Source organism: Manis pentadactyla, chromosome 9, assembly GCF_030020395.1.
Source record: "Manis pentadactyla isolate mManPen7 chromosome 9, mManPen7.hap1, whole genome shotgun sequence".
NCBI classification, from domain to species: Eukaryota; Metazoa; Chordata; class Mammalia; order Pholidota; family Manidae; genus Manis; species Manis pentadactyla.
Window position 1 is genome coordinate 55,720,631 of NC_080027.1, and position 16,372 is coordinate 55,737,002.

Sequence of the window (16,372 nt, forward strand, 5' to 3'; positions counted from 1 at the left end):
CTGCTGCAGCAGTGCACTCTCGACAGCAAAAAGAGGCAGGCAAGCGTTTCCAGGCTAAGGGGTTTGAAGGTTTTCCGAGGCCAGCCTCCCAGCCAGGCAGAAGCAATGGCAGGGAGCAGGAGAGGTCCACAGGCTCCAGCAGCAGGTGGGGCTGGCAAGCCTGGGGCCTGCAGGCTCCATGGTGGGGACAGTTTGCAGGGCACAGACCAGGCCATACACAGAGGTCATAAAACAAAATTTATCTTTAATTTGTAAGTGTCAACAGCAGTACAAAAGATGGAGTGATGACGACTAGATTAAGGGTAGAGAGGACAGTCTTGAGGTAAATGAGCATAAATAGGCAGTTCTTACAGACACTCCCCTGAGGGGCCTAGACCCCGTCATGGCATGGCATATACATTATCACCCAAAGATGGCATGTTTAACATATCAGGAAAGCACCTTGTGCAAAAAAGGAAAAAAACAAGTAGCTAAGGTGCCAACACACACCAGGATAGGTAAAGACAGTGTGTCTTTCAATTTTTTTCTTTTCCCTTAATTATGAGGCAGAGAAGGGGAAGACTTTGAAAAGTACCACTGAAAGATTATTCAATGTTGAGTTTTATCTCACATCAATACTGCACAACAAAATTCAAGAAGTTTGTGTATGCAACAGAGCTAAGAACAATGATGCATTCCTTTAAATCTGAAGAGATTCCTTTTTTTTTCCCCCCATTTCCTTAATCCTTAGCAAACTTTTTTTCCCATTTTCAAGAGGAGAGTGTGAGAAAGATGTGATGGCAACCCTTAAGGTCATTTAAAAACTTTACACTGGACTGTACAAGATTTTTTTTTGATAAACTATTTACATTTTCAGACTTTCAAACATATTCAAAGCAGCAATAGACACTAGTTTTTATGGTTTTTGTTTTTTCTAATTGCCCAAATAGTTACCAGCCATGGGCCAAGTAGGTACCTGCGTTATACATAGAATTTCTACAAAGAAAATCTGCAGTTAAAGTTTGCTCCAGGGTGTAGTAAATGCCCGTAGCATCTCCAGGGCCACACCCACAGTGTTGCTAGAGGGACCGAAGCACAGTACCTTGGCAACCGAGCTGCAGTTGTCCCAACAGCCCTATACAAACTTTACACTTTGAAACAGCAGCCAGCATGTCAGTCCAGCATGTCAGTGAATTGTGCTGATTAAATTAACATAGAATACAATCTCACAATATACATCACAAACAAAGTACAATGTCGGGGGGAAAAAAAGAGTTACAGTAAGATAAGTTATGTAGTAACAGCTTATAAGCTTGTCTAAGGTAATAAAAATCTTACATGGCAAATACAATAATGAAGGAACATAAATGCTAAGCATTCTAATATGCTACAAGCTGGAGAAGGTACAAGACTGCACTTTCAAAAAAGCAAAAACACACATGACAAAGGAAGACAAAGGGAGAATGCACATGAGCAGATGCACAATGTGCAGCGTACAAAAAAGTTAAATATTTGCACGTTCCCCAGACTCCAAGAGCACCAGCACTGAGGCCTCACTTTATGCTGTGGTTCTTCAGGAATAAGAAACTACTGAGCAATACTTGTCACCGCGTTGCCTTCAAGCATTCAGATTGCCACGGACACCAATCAGAAGAGTGTCTGCGTTAAACCTTACCTTTCTGCCCGCTCCCCCACCCACCTCTTGCCCTGCCCCAAAGGTACCAGCATTCCAAATACTTGTTAATGAGCTTTGGGAAAGCCATCAGTCCTCAAAGGAGAAGATGGGATGAGGATGAAAGGAAATGTGTTTGCATGTCAGTATTTTCAATGGTAGTAGCAGAGGGTTACGCTCAACAGTATATGGCATCAGAAACAGAACATAATCGGCAGGAATGACAGATAGAAGTTGTTTATTAAAGAAGAAAACATGGCAGGGGGCAGACGACTTAAGGAAATGATGCAAGTGCTTCTGTGAAAGGACAAATGAGGTCATACAATATTATACTCTGAGAAGTGAGCTTAAGTGCCAACTCAGTCCTTAGACAAACGGGTACAAAGTCAGGCAAGGCTACAGCAACGCTTTTTGTTATTTTCTCATTATAAAAGAAAACCCAGTAATCATTTCAATACATTCTTCTAGCTGCATAAGAACTACAGCTATTGGCACTTCATACAGACTTCTCAGAGGGTTTAAAACTACTGACTCTTTTTCCTTTTCCCAAATGAGTAGGTAGAGGTCACCTCTTGCAAAATGAGGAAATTGAGAAAAAGCAGCCTGAGCTGTGGTGTTCAAGTGACCAGGCCACCTTCCTACTGGGGCAGACGGGCTTCCTGGAAACAATCCCTGCTTTCAGCTGGCTCCTGAGCTCCTGGCTTGGGAGGGTGAGCTCTGAAGAAGCAGCCTGGCTTCATAAGGAAAAGAAAGAAGCCTTTAATTTCAGCCCTAGAGTGATCACACCCTTTTCAAACACTCCAGGCTCCAGTGGGGCTCATGTTCAGGGGAGGCCAGGATTTAACAAACTCAACAGCACTGTGAGCCCACACCTGTATTTAGAACTTGGCCTGGGAGTGTCAGGACCCTGGCAAATCAATCAGGCCTGAGGACAAGGCTGGGAAGGGTCAAATACCAAACGAAGCAAACTGACTTGCTCCTAAAGACTGAGTTGAATATACTTGAAAACACAGCTTTCATACCTTCCTGGAAAAGATACTGCCTCACATCTGCCCATGAAATAGAGAAATTGCCTGCCTGGCTGCTTCTGTCCACAGATTGATCTATTTTTTCTCTCTCCCTATTTTCTTTTTCTTTCTTTTCTTTTCTTTTCCTTTTTCTTCCTTTTTCTTCCTTCCTTCCTTTCTTTCTTTCATGCATCTTCTTTCTCTCTTTCCCTCTTGCCTTTCTTTCATTCATTCCTATTCCATGTGGTCCAGTTTTTAGGAGAGGATTTCTGTCAGTCAGTGTGCCTATTCTCAGTGACAAGGAAAACCCTAATCCTGCAAGTTCTTGAACAAAATGGAGACAATTTTTATCTTCGATTTGAAATAGGAAGCACTGACAAAAATTGATCAACATTCTTTCTTCTGGTTGGCATGGTGAGACTTTTATTTGTGGCCAATCTCAGAGGCAGGTTTTTGCCTTTGTAATGTCATTTATTCTTCTTGTAATTAAATGGTCACAGAACCACCTGATAAGATTTATGTGGATTCACAAAGGAAACTGACTCTCTCTCAATGGTACTGGAAATTTAGTATGTTCAATTCATTGACATTCTATAAGAAAAAAAGGAAAAGTCTGAGTCTCTGGCAAGTGGCTCCTAAACTGCATGAGAAGCCAGGTGAAGGCTTCACAGCCCCAGCTGCAGGTGGGACACTGTTTTCTCCCTGTGGCTGATAAGTCACTACTCCTATGAGGTATAGTGACTGTCAACTTCTAGTCTGGACCAACATATATGGATAGAGAACAAAAAGGAAATACATAACTTATATCTCACTAAGTATTCATGAACCAAAAATAAATTCTATTTCTATGTTATATTTACATACTTAGAAAAATCTAAAATGAGATGGTAAAGTCATAAAATCTTTGTTTAAGCCCCACTGAAAATAAAATGAACTGATCCCTATGATTGTCATTCTTAATTTCCATGGATATTTAGAGCCAAACTTGGCTAATAAATAAACTGCTTATGCACAGAATTTAGATTCAAATACAGCATCACTGTTTGACCCAATGAAAGAGACATTTACAATCAGATCATTCCTGAATAGCCTTTCATTTTTAAGAACGTTGCTAGAAGTAACTGAACCCCAGTACAGAGGCTGAGCTGGAGCTAAAACAAAGTGTTCATACACACATGTATTTTGCATAAATAAATGAAATAACAAGACATAAAAATGACTCAAATCCGGCAACTGTGAGGCAAGCCCACACGAGTCGAAACAGATGACTTTTGTTCATGTAGTTTTCGTACAACAGTTTCACATTAGTCAGAAGTGATAAAAAATACCATTTATATCCAGTGCTTATAACACTTACGAAACAACATCTGTGAGTGTGTGTGTTTTTTGTTGGGTTTTTTTTTTTTTTTTTTTTTTTACTAGAAGCAAAATCAAGTTTCAGTCCTAAAGAACAGTCCTTTGTTCTCCACCAGCCCAGAATATTATTTTGGCATGGTCATAAAAACAAACAAAATTAACCTACTATTCTAAATGTTTGCCTTTGTGCAAAATTAATTACGTACAATACAATGCTAGCCATACAGCACTCTACCTATGCAACAGAATAAAAAAGGAGTGGGAGAGGGAACAGCAGAAACACAAGGAAGAGAAAGAGCATGAGAATGAAGTGAGGAGGAGAGGTATATAATCAAAAGAAAATCAGTAAGACAATAATAAATACTCAATTTTTGAGAAAAATGGCCTCCTCCTCATTTGAAATAAATGTACAAAAACAAAGTTCCAATCCCCAACCAATATTAAGACCAAAACATTCCTATCAGTACCTTTGTTCAGCTTACAGAGAGCACTCCCAGCTAATGACATAGCCAGTAATATCTTGGCTAGACCTACTTATTGCTATTAGGTATGACCTTGAGCACTCTTTAGATAAATATGAAGGTATGCTATTTTCTTCCAAGTGACAAAATGGCTCAAGAAACCTGATGGGGTCGTTCCTATGTCCTGGTGACCAGATTCTGGGTTGTCCCAAGAGGTTAACTGTCTCATTAGCTGACATTCTCCCATTGAACCACTCTTGTGGAGGCCCCTGCCATAGGCAATCAGTCCTGGTTTCGGGAAGGTCAAAATGGCATCACCAAGCTACCTGTAGTTAGGAGATGGGAAATGAAACCTCACTGCCTCCAGCCCATCAGCACATCCCCAGGGAAATCCTTGTGTGACAAGTGCAGTTGATCTTGTTCACAGGTAGGCATGCCTCCCATGTGGCCACAAAGAGAGGGAGTGAGCCAGAGGAACTCATCTGCTGCCCCAGGAGTGATCTGCTCCCCAGAGTTAACAGTAGGAACATCCTGTAGAGGGAATGTATTTCCCCTCCTTCTCCTCCCCTATGATTTTCTCTCATTCTATGAATGTGTCATGACTATTTGCCTCTATCTTTCCTTTGAGGCTGTCATGTAGCTTCTTGCATCCTGGGGATTTTTGCAAAGAACTCCCTAGGTGTGCCAGATGCCATGGCTCCCTAGAAGATGCCTGCCTATGATAGCATCATGAGGGCCTCCTGCATGGCCCGCAGCCCTGGGCTTCAGGTTTGGCTGTGGGACTCTCCTGCCTGGCAATCACCATAATTGACCCTTGCTGCTGAGTGGCATTCAGGGGAAATGTCACCAGTGCAGCTCCTACCACCTGTTGCTGAACTGAATTAGGTGAGATTCTGGCAAGAGATTCAAGGTTCTAGCAAACTTCAGGGATATACTTGTTGAAACGTTAAGACTCTACACCTGTATCCAAATACACAGCCCCACAGCCAGGTATACACTCATGTTTAAAAACGGTATAGTTATTTGATAGTATCTTGTTTCAGAAATGCTTCCAGATGCTCTGGGGACATAAAATCACTATGTACATCTTTTGTATCTAGCAGGAGAAGGAGGTGAAAAGGGCTGAGAAGTTCTTCAGGGAAGGAGGGTAAAAACAAGAATTATTAAATTAATGCCACCAACAATTTTTTTTAAATAAATAGTAAGTGGACCCTTGACATTCTGGAATGAATAAATTATTTAAGAGAAAATGTGTTAAGACTGAATGTCAGGGTTAAAGGCAAAGGGATAATGGATGTAGTGAGAGGTGGTCTCAGGCAGAGAAGACCACCCTGTCAGTATCTGGTGGGATGATCGCTCTGGCGTGCAGACATTATGCCACGTCACGCACTGATGGCACGTCAAGAGGCAAACACGATTGGGTACATGCACTGTGGCAACCTTGTTCATTCCTTACAATATCTTGTCTCCAGATTCCTGAGTACTTCACCATTTTCTGGAAAAAAAAAAGTGTGGTTTGCTATTTTATTTTAAGATGCCAAAGATTGTCTAAGACTTTGCAGTATCTCCTTTAAGACTTTCAAAATATTAAGATTCAAAAGTTATGAAAAAGTTTGGCACATTCAAAGTTTAACTCTGCACGTGGAAAAATGGAATTCCGAGGCCTTTTGAATATGCTCTACATGCAGCTGCACACGCTGTGGACTTGTTCTGTTTCACAATATGAAATCCTCAGTTGTTTTCTAAAATAATTCAGAATAAAAACACATTCACAACCTGTAGGCCGGCACAGCATACCTGAGTGAGAATGTTTAACCCCATCTAAAACAGTAACTTAAACCTTTATCAACATCCAAAAGAAAAAAAAAAGTAAGACAAAAATATAAGACTTGTAAGACAGCTATGGGTCAAGATAATTTTTCAAGTCCTGGTGTCTCATATTTAATATGTCTTCACCTAAATTTAAAAAACAACAACAACAACAATAACAATAACGACAAAAAAAAACTCAAGTTCATGAAAAATCAGGGAAAACTTAATCTGTCTCACACATTACGGAACAATTAAGACCATTCTGCTGATGTAATTGTGGAGCCACAAATGCATGCGGGCTCTTTAAGAACTTGTTGTGGGGGGAGGGGAGGTGAAATGTCAGAGTATTTCAATTCGGCGAACAAGCATTCCTCAGTTGGCACTGACGGCTTCGGGGGCTTCATTTTCACTGCTATAGTCTGATTTGGGATCGTCTTCATAGTCGTCGTACATTTCCATTTCATCCTCTCCGTTAATCATCTCACTGGCCGCTAGACCCCCGCCGTCCGTCTTCATACCGTAAGTGCTCTGGATGACCGGGAGGCCGGGCTCCGGGCTGGCTGAGGTGCTAGAGCAGTCAGACGTCATCTGAGGTGAGGGCGTGGTAGTTGCCATAGTAATAGCACCGGGATACACAACACCTGTTCCTGTGGTGATTGGAATCTGAGGCTGCTGCCTGTATAGGTTCAAAAAATAAAACGGGGAAACATCTCGAGATACGTTCTTCTGTGTGGCTTTGGAATTCATCCCCCACACATTTCAAAAGGGGCCCTGTTGGACATTCTAAGTAAACAGACAAAATGTGACAGGTGTTCCCTGGAGGAGGCCTGCAGATCTCCCGGATGCTATCTTTGGGGGTTAAGCAATAAAATGGAGTAATGTATTAATGGTTTTGCAGCATAAAAACAGGGTTCTCATAACATTGCAAATATGGAAAAGCTTGGAAAACATTCGGCATTTGGAACAAATACTGTAGTTTATTCCACAAAACTGCACATGAGATCATTTTTCAAGACCTCTCAGAACACTAAAAAAAAAATTAGACTGGTGACATGAGACATATTTTAATGACACTGTTAAGTAGTCTGTGTCTTCGCCTTGGTTTGAGAACTGTACAGAGGAAAGATCAAGAGGAGAAAGGACTTAGTATGTCCCAGAGTCAGATGTAGCAAAGCATGTTTTTGGTATCTGTGCAAAAGCCTATTTATTTCTGTGGCTGAACTTATAGAGAAACTCCTTTAGGAGCTTCTATTTTCCTAATTGTAAAAGGATTGCCTTGAATGTCATTTCTCCCAAGGCCCTGAGCCGGAGCTGGGGTTGGAGGAGTCCAGAGTGAAGGCCAGTGGGAGCTTTTGGCAGCTTAACAGAACGCCACACATTGCCTCAGATCCTCGCAGGTGCCAAGGCTGGTCATACCAGAGTATTCCGTCATGTTAGTCTAGTTCAAATAAACTCACCAGATCCTTTACAAGGTCAGTCCCTACCTCTGCAAGGAGATGTGGCTATCTGTCTCTCAATTCCCTTGAGGAATTATAACTGGTCAAAAGAATTAAAGATGTACGACCCAGCTCAGACTCTGACTGAAACAATATTCTCATGGATGCTGTACTCACCAAGTGTTTCTCAATCTTTATGGACAGCAACTACGATTTAAATGCATTTCAAAACGTCACTGTAACTATCCTTTCTGAGCTTCAGTTTCCATATATTCATAAAAGCTGGCAGGGGTCAGGGAAATCCTGTAAGGTCTTTTCACCTTTTAATACTCACGGCTTCCAGTCAGCCCATCACTTGAAGGATTCTTACTGACCCTCTGCGTTAGCACTGACACTTGCTATTCACCTCAGTCTAACAGGAAAATACCCTGAATCTAGAAAGAAGTAGCTTAGTTACCAGCTATTCTTTGACATATCCAGAACAAGTACAATGTTCTTAAAAAGGCCTGCATGCCTTCCAGCCTGGTAGAAGGAGAAATGAGGAAACGGCCTAGAATCACTCTGGGAGGTCCCTGATCATGCTACCTGTAACAGCCTTTACCAACCACTAGGAGGTATAATAATGATTCCTTAGCCTTTGACTACCATCATACATTAAATATTTTCATATTTACTACCCCATCCAATTAACATGGCAACCTCACAAGGTATTATTATGCCAGTTTTCAGATGAAGAAAATAGGGCCTTCCATAAGGCCCCACTTTCAATAACCAACAGAGCCAGAATTTGAACCTAGGTCACTGACTTGCATTCCATCACATTTTGTCTTATAGACATTCAAACAGATACACTATGCTCCCTGTATCTCATAAAAAGTCCTGATTTCTATAGATACTGTTGGTACCCAGCTAACACTAAGCACCTGACATTGATCCATTTTCTATGATGCTCATGGTGATTTTTGACTGCCTCAAGGAAGAAGATAATAAAGGAATCCAAATCTATGCACAGAAACATCTTATAAAAGATCCTCTCATAGGATCAAATTCAAAAACAGCATGCTTCTACCTCCTAAATTTGGAGCAAATTAACACAAATTAAATTTCATGCTAACTTGCCCAAGGCAGTGAATACTCATTAAATTTTTTTCTGAATTTGGATAACTAAAATACAAATATTGTTTCTTTAATCACATAATGAGTGTAGAATAAAATTTTTACTGCAATATTAACCCATTTTACAGATTTTGCAACTTGGTGAGCTAATTTAGAATATAAACTCTACAAAGCATACAGAAACTGTTAAATGGTACACTTCCTTTTCACAAAGGGTATTTTCTTTTTACAAAGAACAGATGGCTATTTTTGCAGTATCTTTTAATTAAAATATCTATTAGATAAATTCAAATTGAGCTCCTATTATGTGCCAAGGATAATACTTAGATGCTTTCACATTATCTTCCTTAATCCACATAGTAAGCCTGAGAGGGAAACATTATTTTCTATTACAAATGAAGCAACCAATTAAGTTACAGTGAGTTTAGCTTGTTTGCTCAAGGCCACACAAGTATCACAACCAGGAGCTGACCCTTCTTTATGTCACAAATTGTCCTTGAGGATGAGAAAGGCAAGCTCATGCTTGTATCAGCAATACTTAGTAATCTGAATTAGTATCAAACTCTTCTAAACTGGGCTGCAGGAATTTAGTGGTATTTGGACGTTAAGCTGATAATAGAACATTAAAAACAAAAAACAAATAAACCATTTGTAAGCCTTACTTTCTGGGTGAGGCACATATGATATTCAAAAGCCTACTACTGGATGGTGGAGAGAACCAGACTCTATCACCCACTTAACACCCTATCTACTTCCTGCCTGGTCATCCCATTCATTCCTTAAAGATGTCAGCTGCTGGCTCACTGTTGCTGTCTCTCCAACCTTACTCCGGCTGTAATTGTTGATAACTCACTATTTATATAGATAATCATTCTAACACCTTGCACTCTCGGTTTTGTGACCTCCTCCCCACTGTGATGACCTGGCCCCTCCTATGTCAGTTGCTCACTCTTGTCACACAGCAGACCTTGTTATTGCCAATTAGAGCCCCTTCCAAATCTCAATTTTAAATACCCCACCCTCTGACCACCATATCTTATCTTTCTCATCTTCCTCCTCTAATACCCCAGTTCAACAATTCTCCCCTCATGAAGACCTACAATTAATTCCTTGATCCTTCAACCAACTTTTACTGCCCCCTCCCTCCTCGTTGTGTCTTCACTTACTTCTTTACCCAGTAAAAATTCTGCGGTTAATCACTCTCTCGGAGACACTCCGCACTCTCCTGGCAAAACCAACTCTGCTTATTCTGTGATTACTCTCTGACAGCTGAACTTGGCTTGAGAAAACACATTACCATGCTGACTAGTCTCTATATTTACGAGCTTGAACTTAAAACTGGCCTCAGCTGCTGTTCAGCCGTTGTATTGTACTTCTTCCTAGCCCGTTCTTTCTACTCTTCTAGTCATCTCTTACCTTCTCAGCTCATTTCAAAGATCCAATTCCTCCCTCATCCTCACTCTCCATTGATAACCTGGCTTTCCATTACATGAAGAAATTAGAAGAACCATAAGAAACTTTTCACAAGTTCCCACCATCACATTTATCCATCTACCTCTATCTGTGCTCCAAATTCTCTACCTTCCTACATTTTCAATCAAGTCATAATCCAATGTAAGGCCAGCCCTTTCACTTATGCACTGAATCTATCTGCTCTTGCTTAATAAGTACCTCTCTCCAGCAACTGTCTCTTCCATCTGTATTATCAATTTTCCCTCTTTCCTGAATCATTCCCATTAGTACATGAACATGCCATAACCTCTCCTTCTTTAAAAACAAAAACAAAAACTTTCTCTGTCTACAAAAAACAAACACATTCCTCTCTAGCTACTGCTCTATGTTTCTGATCTTCTTTAAAGCAAAACTGAAAGATTAGGTATATTCATTCTTTCCATTTCTTCTACTCAATTCTTTCTTAAATCCACATCAATCACTCCTAACACTCCAAACAGCTTATAAAGGTCATACTACCAATGGTCTCCACATTGTTAAATTCAAAAGTCAGTTCTGGTCCTAATCTTACTGATCTAGGCTATAAGAAGTATTTAAAACAGTTGATCACGTTCTCCTTGCTGAAACACTTTATTCACTTCCAAGTTACCAGATGCTCCTGGTCTTCTTGCTATCTCATCAGGTGTCCTTCTAAGTCCCTTTGAGGCATCCTCCTCATTGCCCTGACATCCCAATATAAAAATACCCAAGGATTCAGTCCTTGTACCCCTCCTCTACCTAAATTCAGTTCCTTGGTGACCTTGTCCAATTCTATAGCTCTAAATATTACTTATGTGCTGACAACTCTCAATTTTATATCCCTAGTTAACACTATATTCCTAAATTCCAGATATATATGTATATATATAACTTATTTGATTTGGATGCCAAAATACCATCTAAACCTTACAGGCACAAAACTGAAGTCTTCATCATTTTCCCACGTGCCCACTCTTCTCATGGCCTTCCTGGTCTTGGTTAATGATTACTTCATCTTTCTGGCCATTCAGGCCAATGCTTGATAATGATATTCCCCTCAGACCTCATGGCCATCAATCAACAAATCTTATTCGTCCACTCTCAGGAATATATCCAGAATCCATCCCCTTCTTGCCATTTCCATCCCTACAAACCTGGTCCAAGCCACCATCAATTCTAATGTGTTTTATCGTCAGAGCCTGACACCTTACTTCAGGCCATGTCTCTTTATAGACAGCTCAACAAGGTAGGTAAAGTGATCTTTTTAAAACCTAAGTCAGACCACAGTACTCTTCTGCTTATAATCCTTCAGGCCATCCTCACTCAGAGTCAAATTCACATGGCCGGAGTCTTCACAATGGCCAGCAAGTCCTTTCACAATTTGGCCCCCTGTTACCTCTCTGAAACCAATCACCCTTTGCATCTTTTCATTCTGCTCCTACACTCTGGCCTCGTTCGTGTTTGAATGGGCCGAGCACAACCTCTCCTCAAGACATCAGCACTTGCAGTGCCCTCTGCCTGGTTAGTATCTGCTCCCAGGTAACTGCCCACCCTGCTCCCTCACCTCCTCAGGTCTTTGCTCAAGTGTTATCTTCTCAGTGAGGTTTTCTAGAGTTACTCTGTTTAAAATTATATTCTGTCCTCTGAAACTCCCTACCCCTTTCCCTACTTTACTTAATCTGGGGCACTTATTACTGTTTGATATTTATTTATTCACTGGTTGATTGACTTCTGACTTCCCTACCAAAATGTAGGCTTCATGAGGACAGGAACTTTTACTGACGGAGCCCAGAGCTTAGGCAGTGCCTGGAATATAGGAGGCACTCAATAAATACACATTGAATACATGGAATGAATGAATGAACAAGTGAATGAATGAACTAGTGAATGAGAGGATAAACAGAAAGTCTGGTAACCTATTCTAGAGAAGAAAGGATGTAATGAGACTAAATGTATGGGAGGGAAGGAGGTAGAGAAGGGATGTGAATAAACCATCTTTAAATGCTTGAATGATTGTCTTTATAAACAAGGAAGAGATTTTCTCTACAAGAGACCAAAGAAGAACACTAAACCAATCTACAAAGTAGCAGAAAGGCAGATTATGGCTCATTAAGAGGAAAGAGCTTCCTAGCATTAGGAGATGTTACATGAAGAAATTAGCTCCTTTGGGAAGTGGTGAGCTGTCAAGCCTCAGAAGAGCTCAAGCAGAACTTAGGGAGGACTCCTACAATGGCTGGCTGCTTGACATATATGACTTCCCAGGCCCCTTCTAAATTACCACTGATTCTATGGATGCAAAATCATAAGCTAATTGTCATGCTGGTCTTGCTATCTCATTGTGATTATCAGCATAAAAGAAACTAAAACAATTAAGTGAGCATAGCTAATTACACTTGAAGAGGCCTGGATTTCAAGTGTTTCCAAAACATTCCTACCTGTCTTACATTTGTTTACTGCCAGGGAAAATTCTTGTGCTAGCCTCCTTCTTTAGTGTTAAACATTTCCATATCCCTACCCCTGTATTCATGCTATCCTTCACAATGGAATATGAGTCTTTACACCTACTTTCCACCAGCCTGACCCTACCCAAACCTCAAGTCTCCTTCCTCAAGAATGGCTTATGGTTGGCCCTAATGAATCGTACTTTCCTCCTCTGAACTTTACTTGCTTTTGTCTATAAAATCAAAATTAGTACTTCATTATACCTTATGTACAGCACTATGCAATGCATTCTGTTGGTAGGAGGTTAGAAAACAATAACTTGCTAATCTATTTATGTATGTGTCTGGCTTCTCTGACTATTGTGTACAGAATGAATGCATCATGTGCTATATTAACTTAGTACAGTGCTGGGCACAGAGCTGGTTTCAAATAAGCCTTTACCAATGGATTGACTAATCAATTAACAAAATGGAAAATCCAGCCAGCTAGCTCAAGCTTTGTCTATCGGAAATTACTTTCCTAAAGAGCATTTTTCCTTCCTTTACAGATCAATTGCAAAGTCAAAATTCAAACACTGCAGATTTCACAAACAGTAATAGCTGGCAAGTATTGGGTTTTACAAATAATGAATGTGCACATCAAAACAAAAGTTGTAGATATTTGTAAAAGTATGCTCATGCAACTGATATGAGCAGAGATGGCTAAGACCCCCTCATTCCCAGCCCACGGGAAGGAAGAGTAGAAGCTGACCCTGCTAGAGCCAAGCATTGCGGTGTGGTTTCCAAATCACAAGAATATTTCTGGAGTATAATTCAGCTCTCCAATTGCAAAGGAACAACATATATATTTTGGCAAAGCCTTCTTGTTTGCTGATCCTTCAGACGGTTACAGCATTTATAAATGAAGGCAACACAGTCTGTTTCATTTGGAGATTAACTTGTGTGTTCCACATCTTTGTAAAGATTGCACTGAAGAATGGAAATAATAGCAATCCTTCTACATTACCTATTAGAGATTCTAATCCAGCTTTCACTAGAGGAGGATGAATAGTATGGCTATTCTATGCTAATCAGTTATATTTATAAGTAAATATGGTTTGATTCAATCTCTTTAGAATTAACATCAAAATGGCAAATGTACAAATCATGTATAGAGTAAAGCAATGGAATATAACTCCTTGTAATATGAAATATATATTTGGCATGTGGAATTATTTTCCTAAAATAATACTATTTACTCATATTTGGAGCTTACTATGGGCCAGACACTGTTCTAGGCACTTAGAAGTTATTCAATCTTCAGCAGGGTCCAGTGTTGTAAGTATCACTGTCATCACCAGTCTATATCTGAGGCAACTAAAGTACAGAGAATTTTAATAGGTTTCCCAAGGGCAAGTAGAGAGTTCAGAGGAATAAGGATTGCTGTACATTAGTTCCTAGAGTCAGGAAGAAGTAAATCTAGCATTGAGCCCAAACCTTCTGGCTCCAGAACTGATGTTCTTCCCACTACACAACACAGCCTCTAAACAATTTGTAGGCTCTAATTGAGAGGTATGTGTGATGGCAAGAAGGACATATGTTCCACATTCACATAAGCCTGGTTTAAATCTTAGCTCTGCAATTTACTAGCTGTGTGGCTTTGGACAAATTATTTAACATCTCTGAACATTGTGTTTTTCAAACCCATAGTGAGGATGACAATACCTAGCTTGTAAATTTGTTGTATTTTCAATAATCTATATAGTTCACTAAGCACAGTATATAGCATATAGTAACAATTCAATAATTTATCAATATTATTACTCAAAAGTAGTCCTAAATTTAATATTTTATAGTATCTGAATAATTCTTCATTAGTTCACAGGTAAATTATTGAATAAGCTTCAAATAAATGGAAGTACATTTGGCCATAGTTCTTTGGGAAAAGCCAGTGTTGTAGCTATATGTATCCCAATGAATATCACTTCAACATTAATAGTACCAGAATTACTACAAAATTCTAATACTTAACCTGTCAATTGAAAGGGTTAAATCCAAGGTAAGAGCCAACTTTACTCCATTTCATATTATTGATAAATTCATTTCATCTTAGCTAAGTAAAAAAAAAGCAAAAAACTAACTCACTGAACCTCTAGTTGTAACAGCAGTGTAAATGCATAACAATGTTGAGCAATATATATAATTTTATTGACTTGAAAGTTATGCATGTCTTTCCCAAATCAGCTATAAAAATTGATCTCACCCCCATTCCCTCAAGAAGTCAATAGCAATCTTTGAATTTCTTGTTTGCCTTTCCCTCTTGTAATAACCCCACATCTAATGAAGATGAATTTTCAAAGATGAACCCCAGGGAGTTAATAGTCTATCTAATACAGTTACTTAAGGAGTATGAATCCACCAGAAATAATACCTGGCTTTATAGCAAGTATTACCAAAGCTGAGAAGAAGAAAATACTTAGCACTGAAGATTAATGAATGAGACATTCTGGTCATTGCCTGCACACCTGTAAGCCCCATTCCACAGCCTAAAATGATCCTTTCATAAAGGACCCCTCACAGTACCAGGAACAAGATCCTTAGTCTCTCAATTTCAAAGCTCCTTTTATGCCACCGTCTACCACAACCAAGGGCCTTATATCCTTCAGGTTCTAGGAGCTCTTCCTCAACTAGCACACCATACTCTTGACTGAGCCAGAATAGAGCTAGGAGGCATATTTTAAGGCAAGGCTTGTAAGGACAATTCCTCAGTTGTTTGGCAAATCCAGAGGTGGAGACCTGGATTTAAACCTTTGCTCTTTCTTAATTTTTGGCAGCCATTGGACCTCATGAAGATTCAATTTCTTTATTATTTAGAAAATTCTGTGATTTGTATACAGAATTTATATATTTGTATATTCTGATTTGTTTGTTCTAAAACACCTAGTGTACAGTAAACACTCAAAAAATGATAGACACTATTGAGTTGTTTTAGTTTTTTTCATTTTGTTTACATGCATTGTTACGTATTGTATTAAGGTATCATATTTACATGCAGAGTTGTTTCAATGTACTCTCTGATAAAGGGAACTAAATTAAGTAGAATTACTGTATCTCATATTTTTAAGTAAGTATCAGGGAACTAAAATGGTGCCTTCAATAGCCTTCCTGACTATGGCAAACTATTATGCATCACTAGATACACAGGGGACATGGTGGGAAGAAGGGTAGGAATCACAAAGGATCTCAAATTAAAATTTGGGATTCTCTGCTCAAAAGAGATTATATACTAATAGGACTGAAAGAAGATGCTTATCACACAGTCTTCGATGTGTATTTGTTACATATTACTTTACTTCCTAAAGTGCACTATAGTGGTATTTTTTTCATAAATACTCTAGCATGTGATCAGCCCAATGAAAATGCATTGTACTTTTGGTGTTAAAAGCATGACTTTTTTTTTAAGTACTTTTATAAGTATTGCTTCATTGAATTCTCTAAACAATCATGTGAAATCGGTACTATTACCTGATTGATTTCATACATCATAAGACAGAATCTTAGAGAAGTTAAACAATTTTCCCCAGTAGGTGGTACAGACAGTGTTTGAACCTCAGCAGTCAAACTCCAAAGCCCTCATTCCTCT

The 16,372-nt window shown here is 39.5% G+C and overlaps 1 protein-coding gene across 8 annotated transcripts in view; it reads right to left on the reverse strand.

Annotated features, from left to right (window-relative positions):
- Nucleotides 1-224: 224 nt before the first annotated feature.
- SOX6 (SRY-box transcription factor 6) overlaps nt 225-16,372 on the reverse strand; it is a 588,617-nt gene continuing 572,469 nt past the window's right edge. For all 8 annotated transcript variants that reach the window (XM_057507418.1, XM_036877042.2, XM_036877041.2 and 5 more), the window contains one exon: nt 225-6,963. In XM_057507418.1, the coding sequence (XP_057363401.1) occupies nt 6,660-6,963 (304 nt within the window). In that variant the 3' untranslated portion in view covers nt 225-6,659. The remainder of the gene's footprint in view (nt 6,964-16,372) is intronic.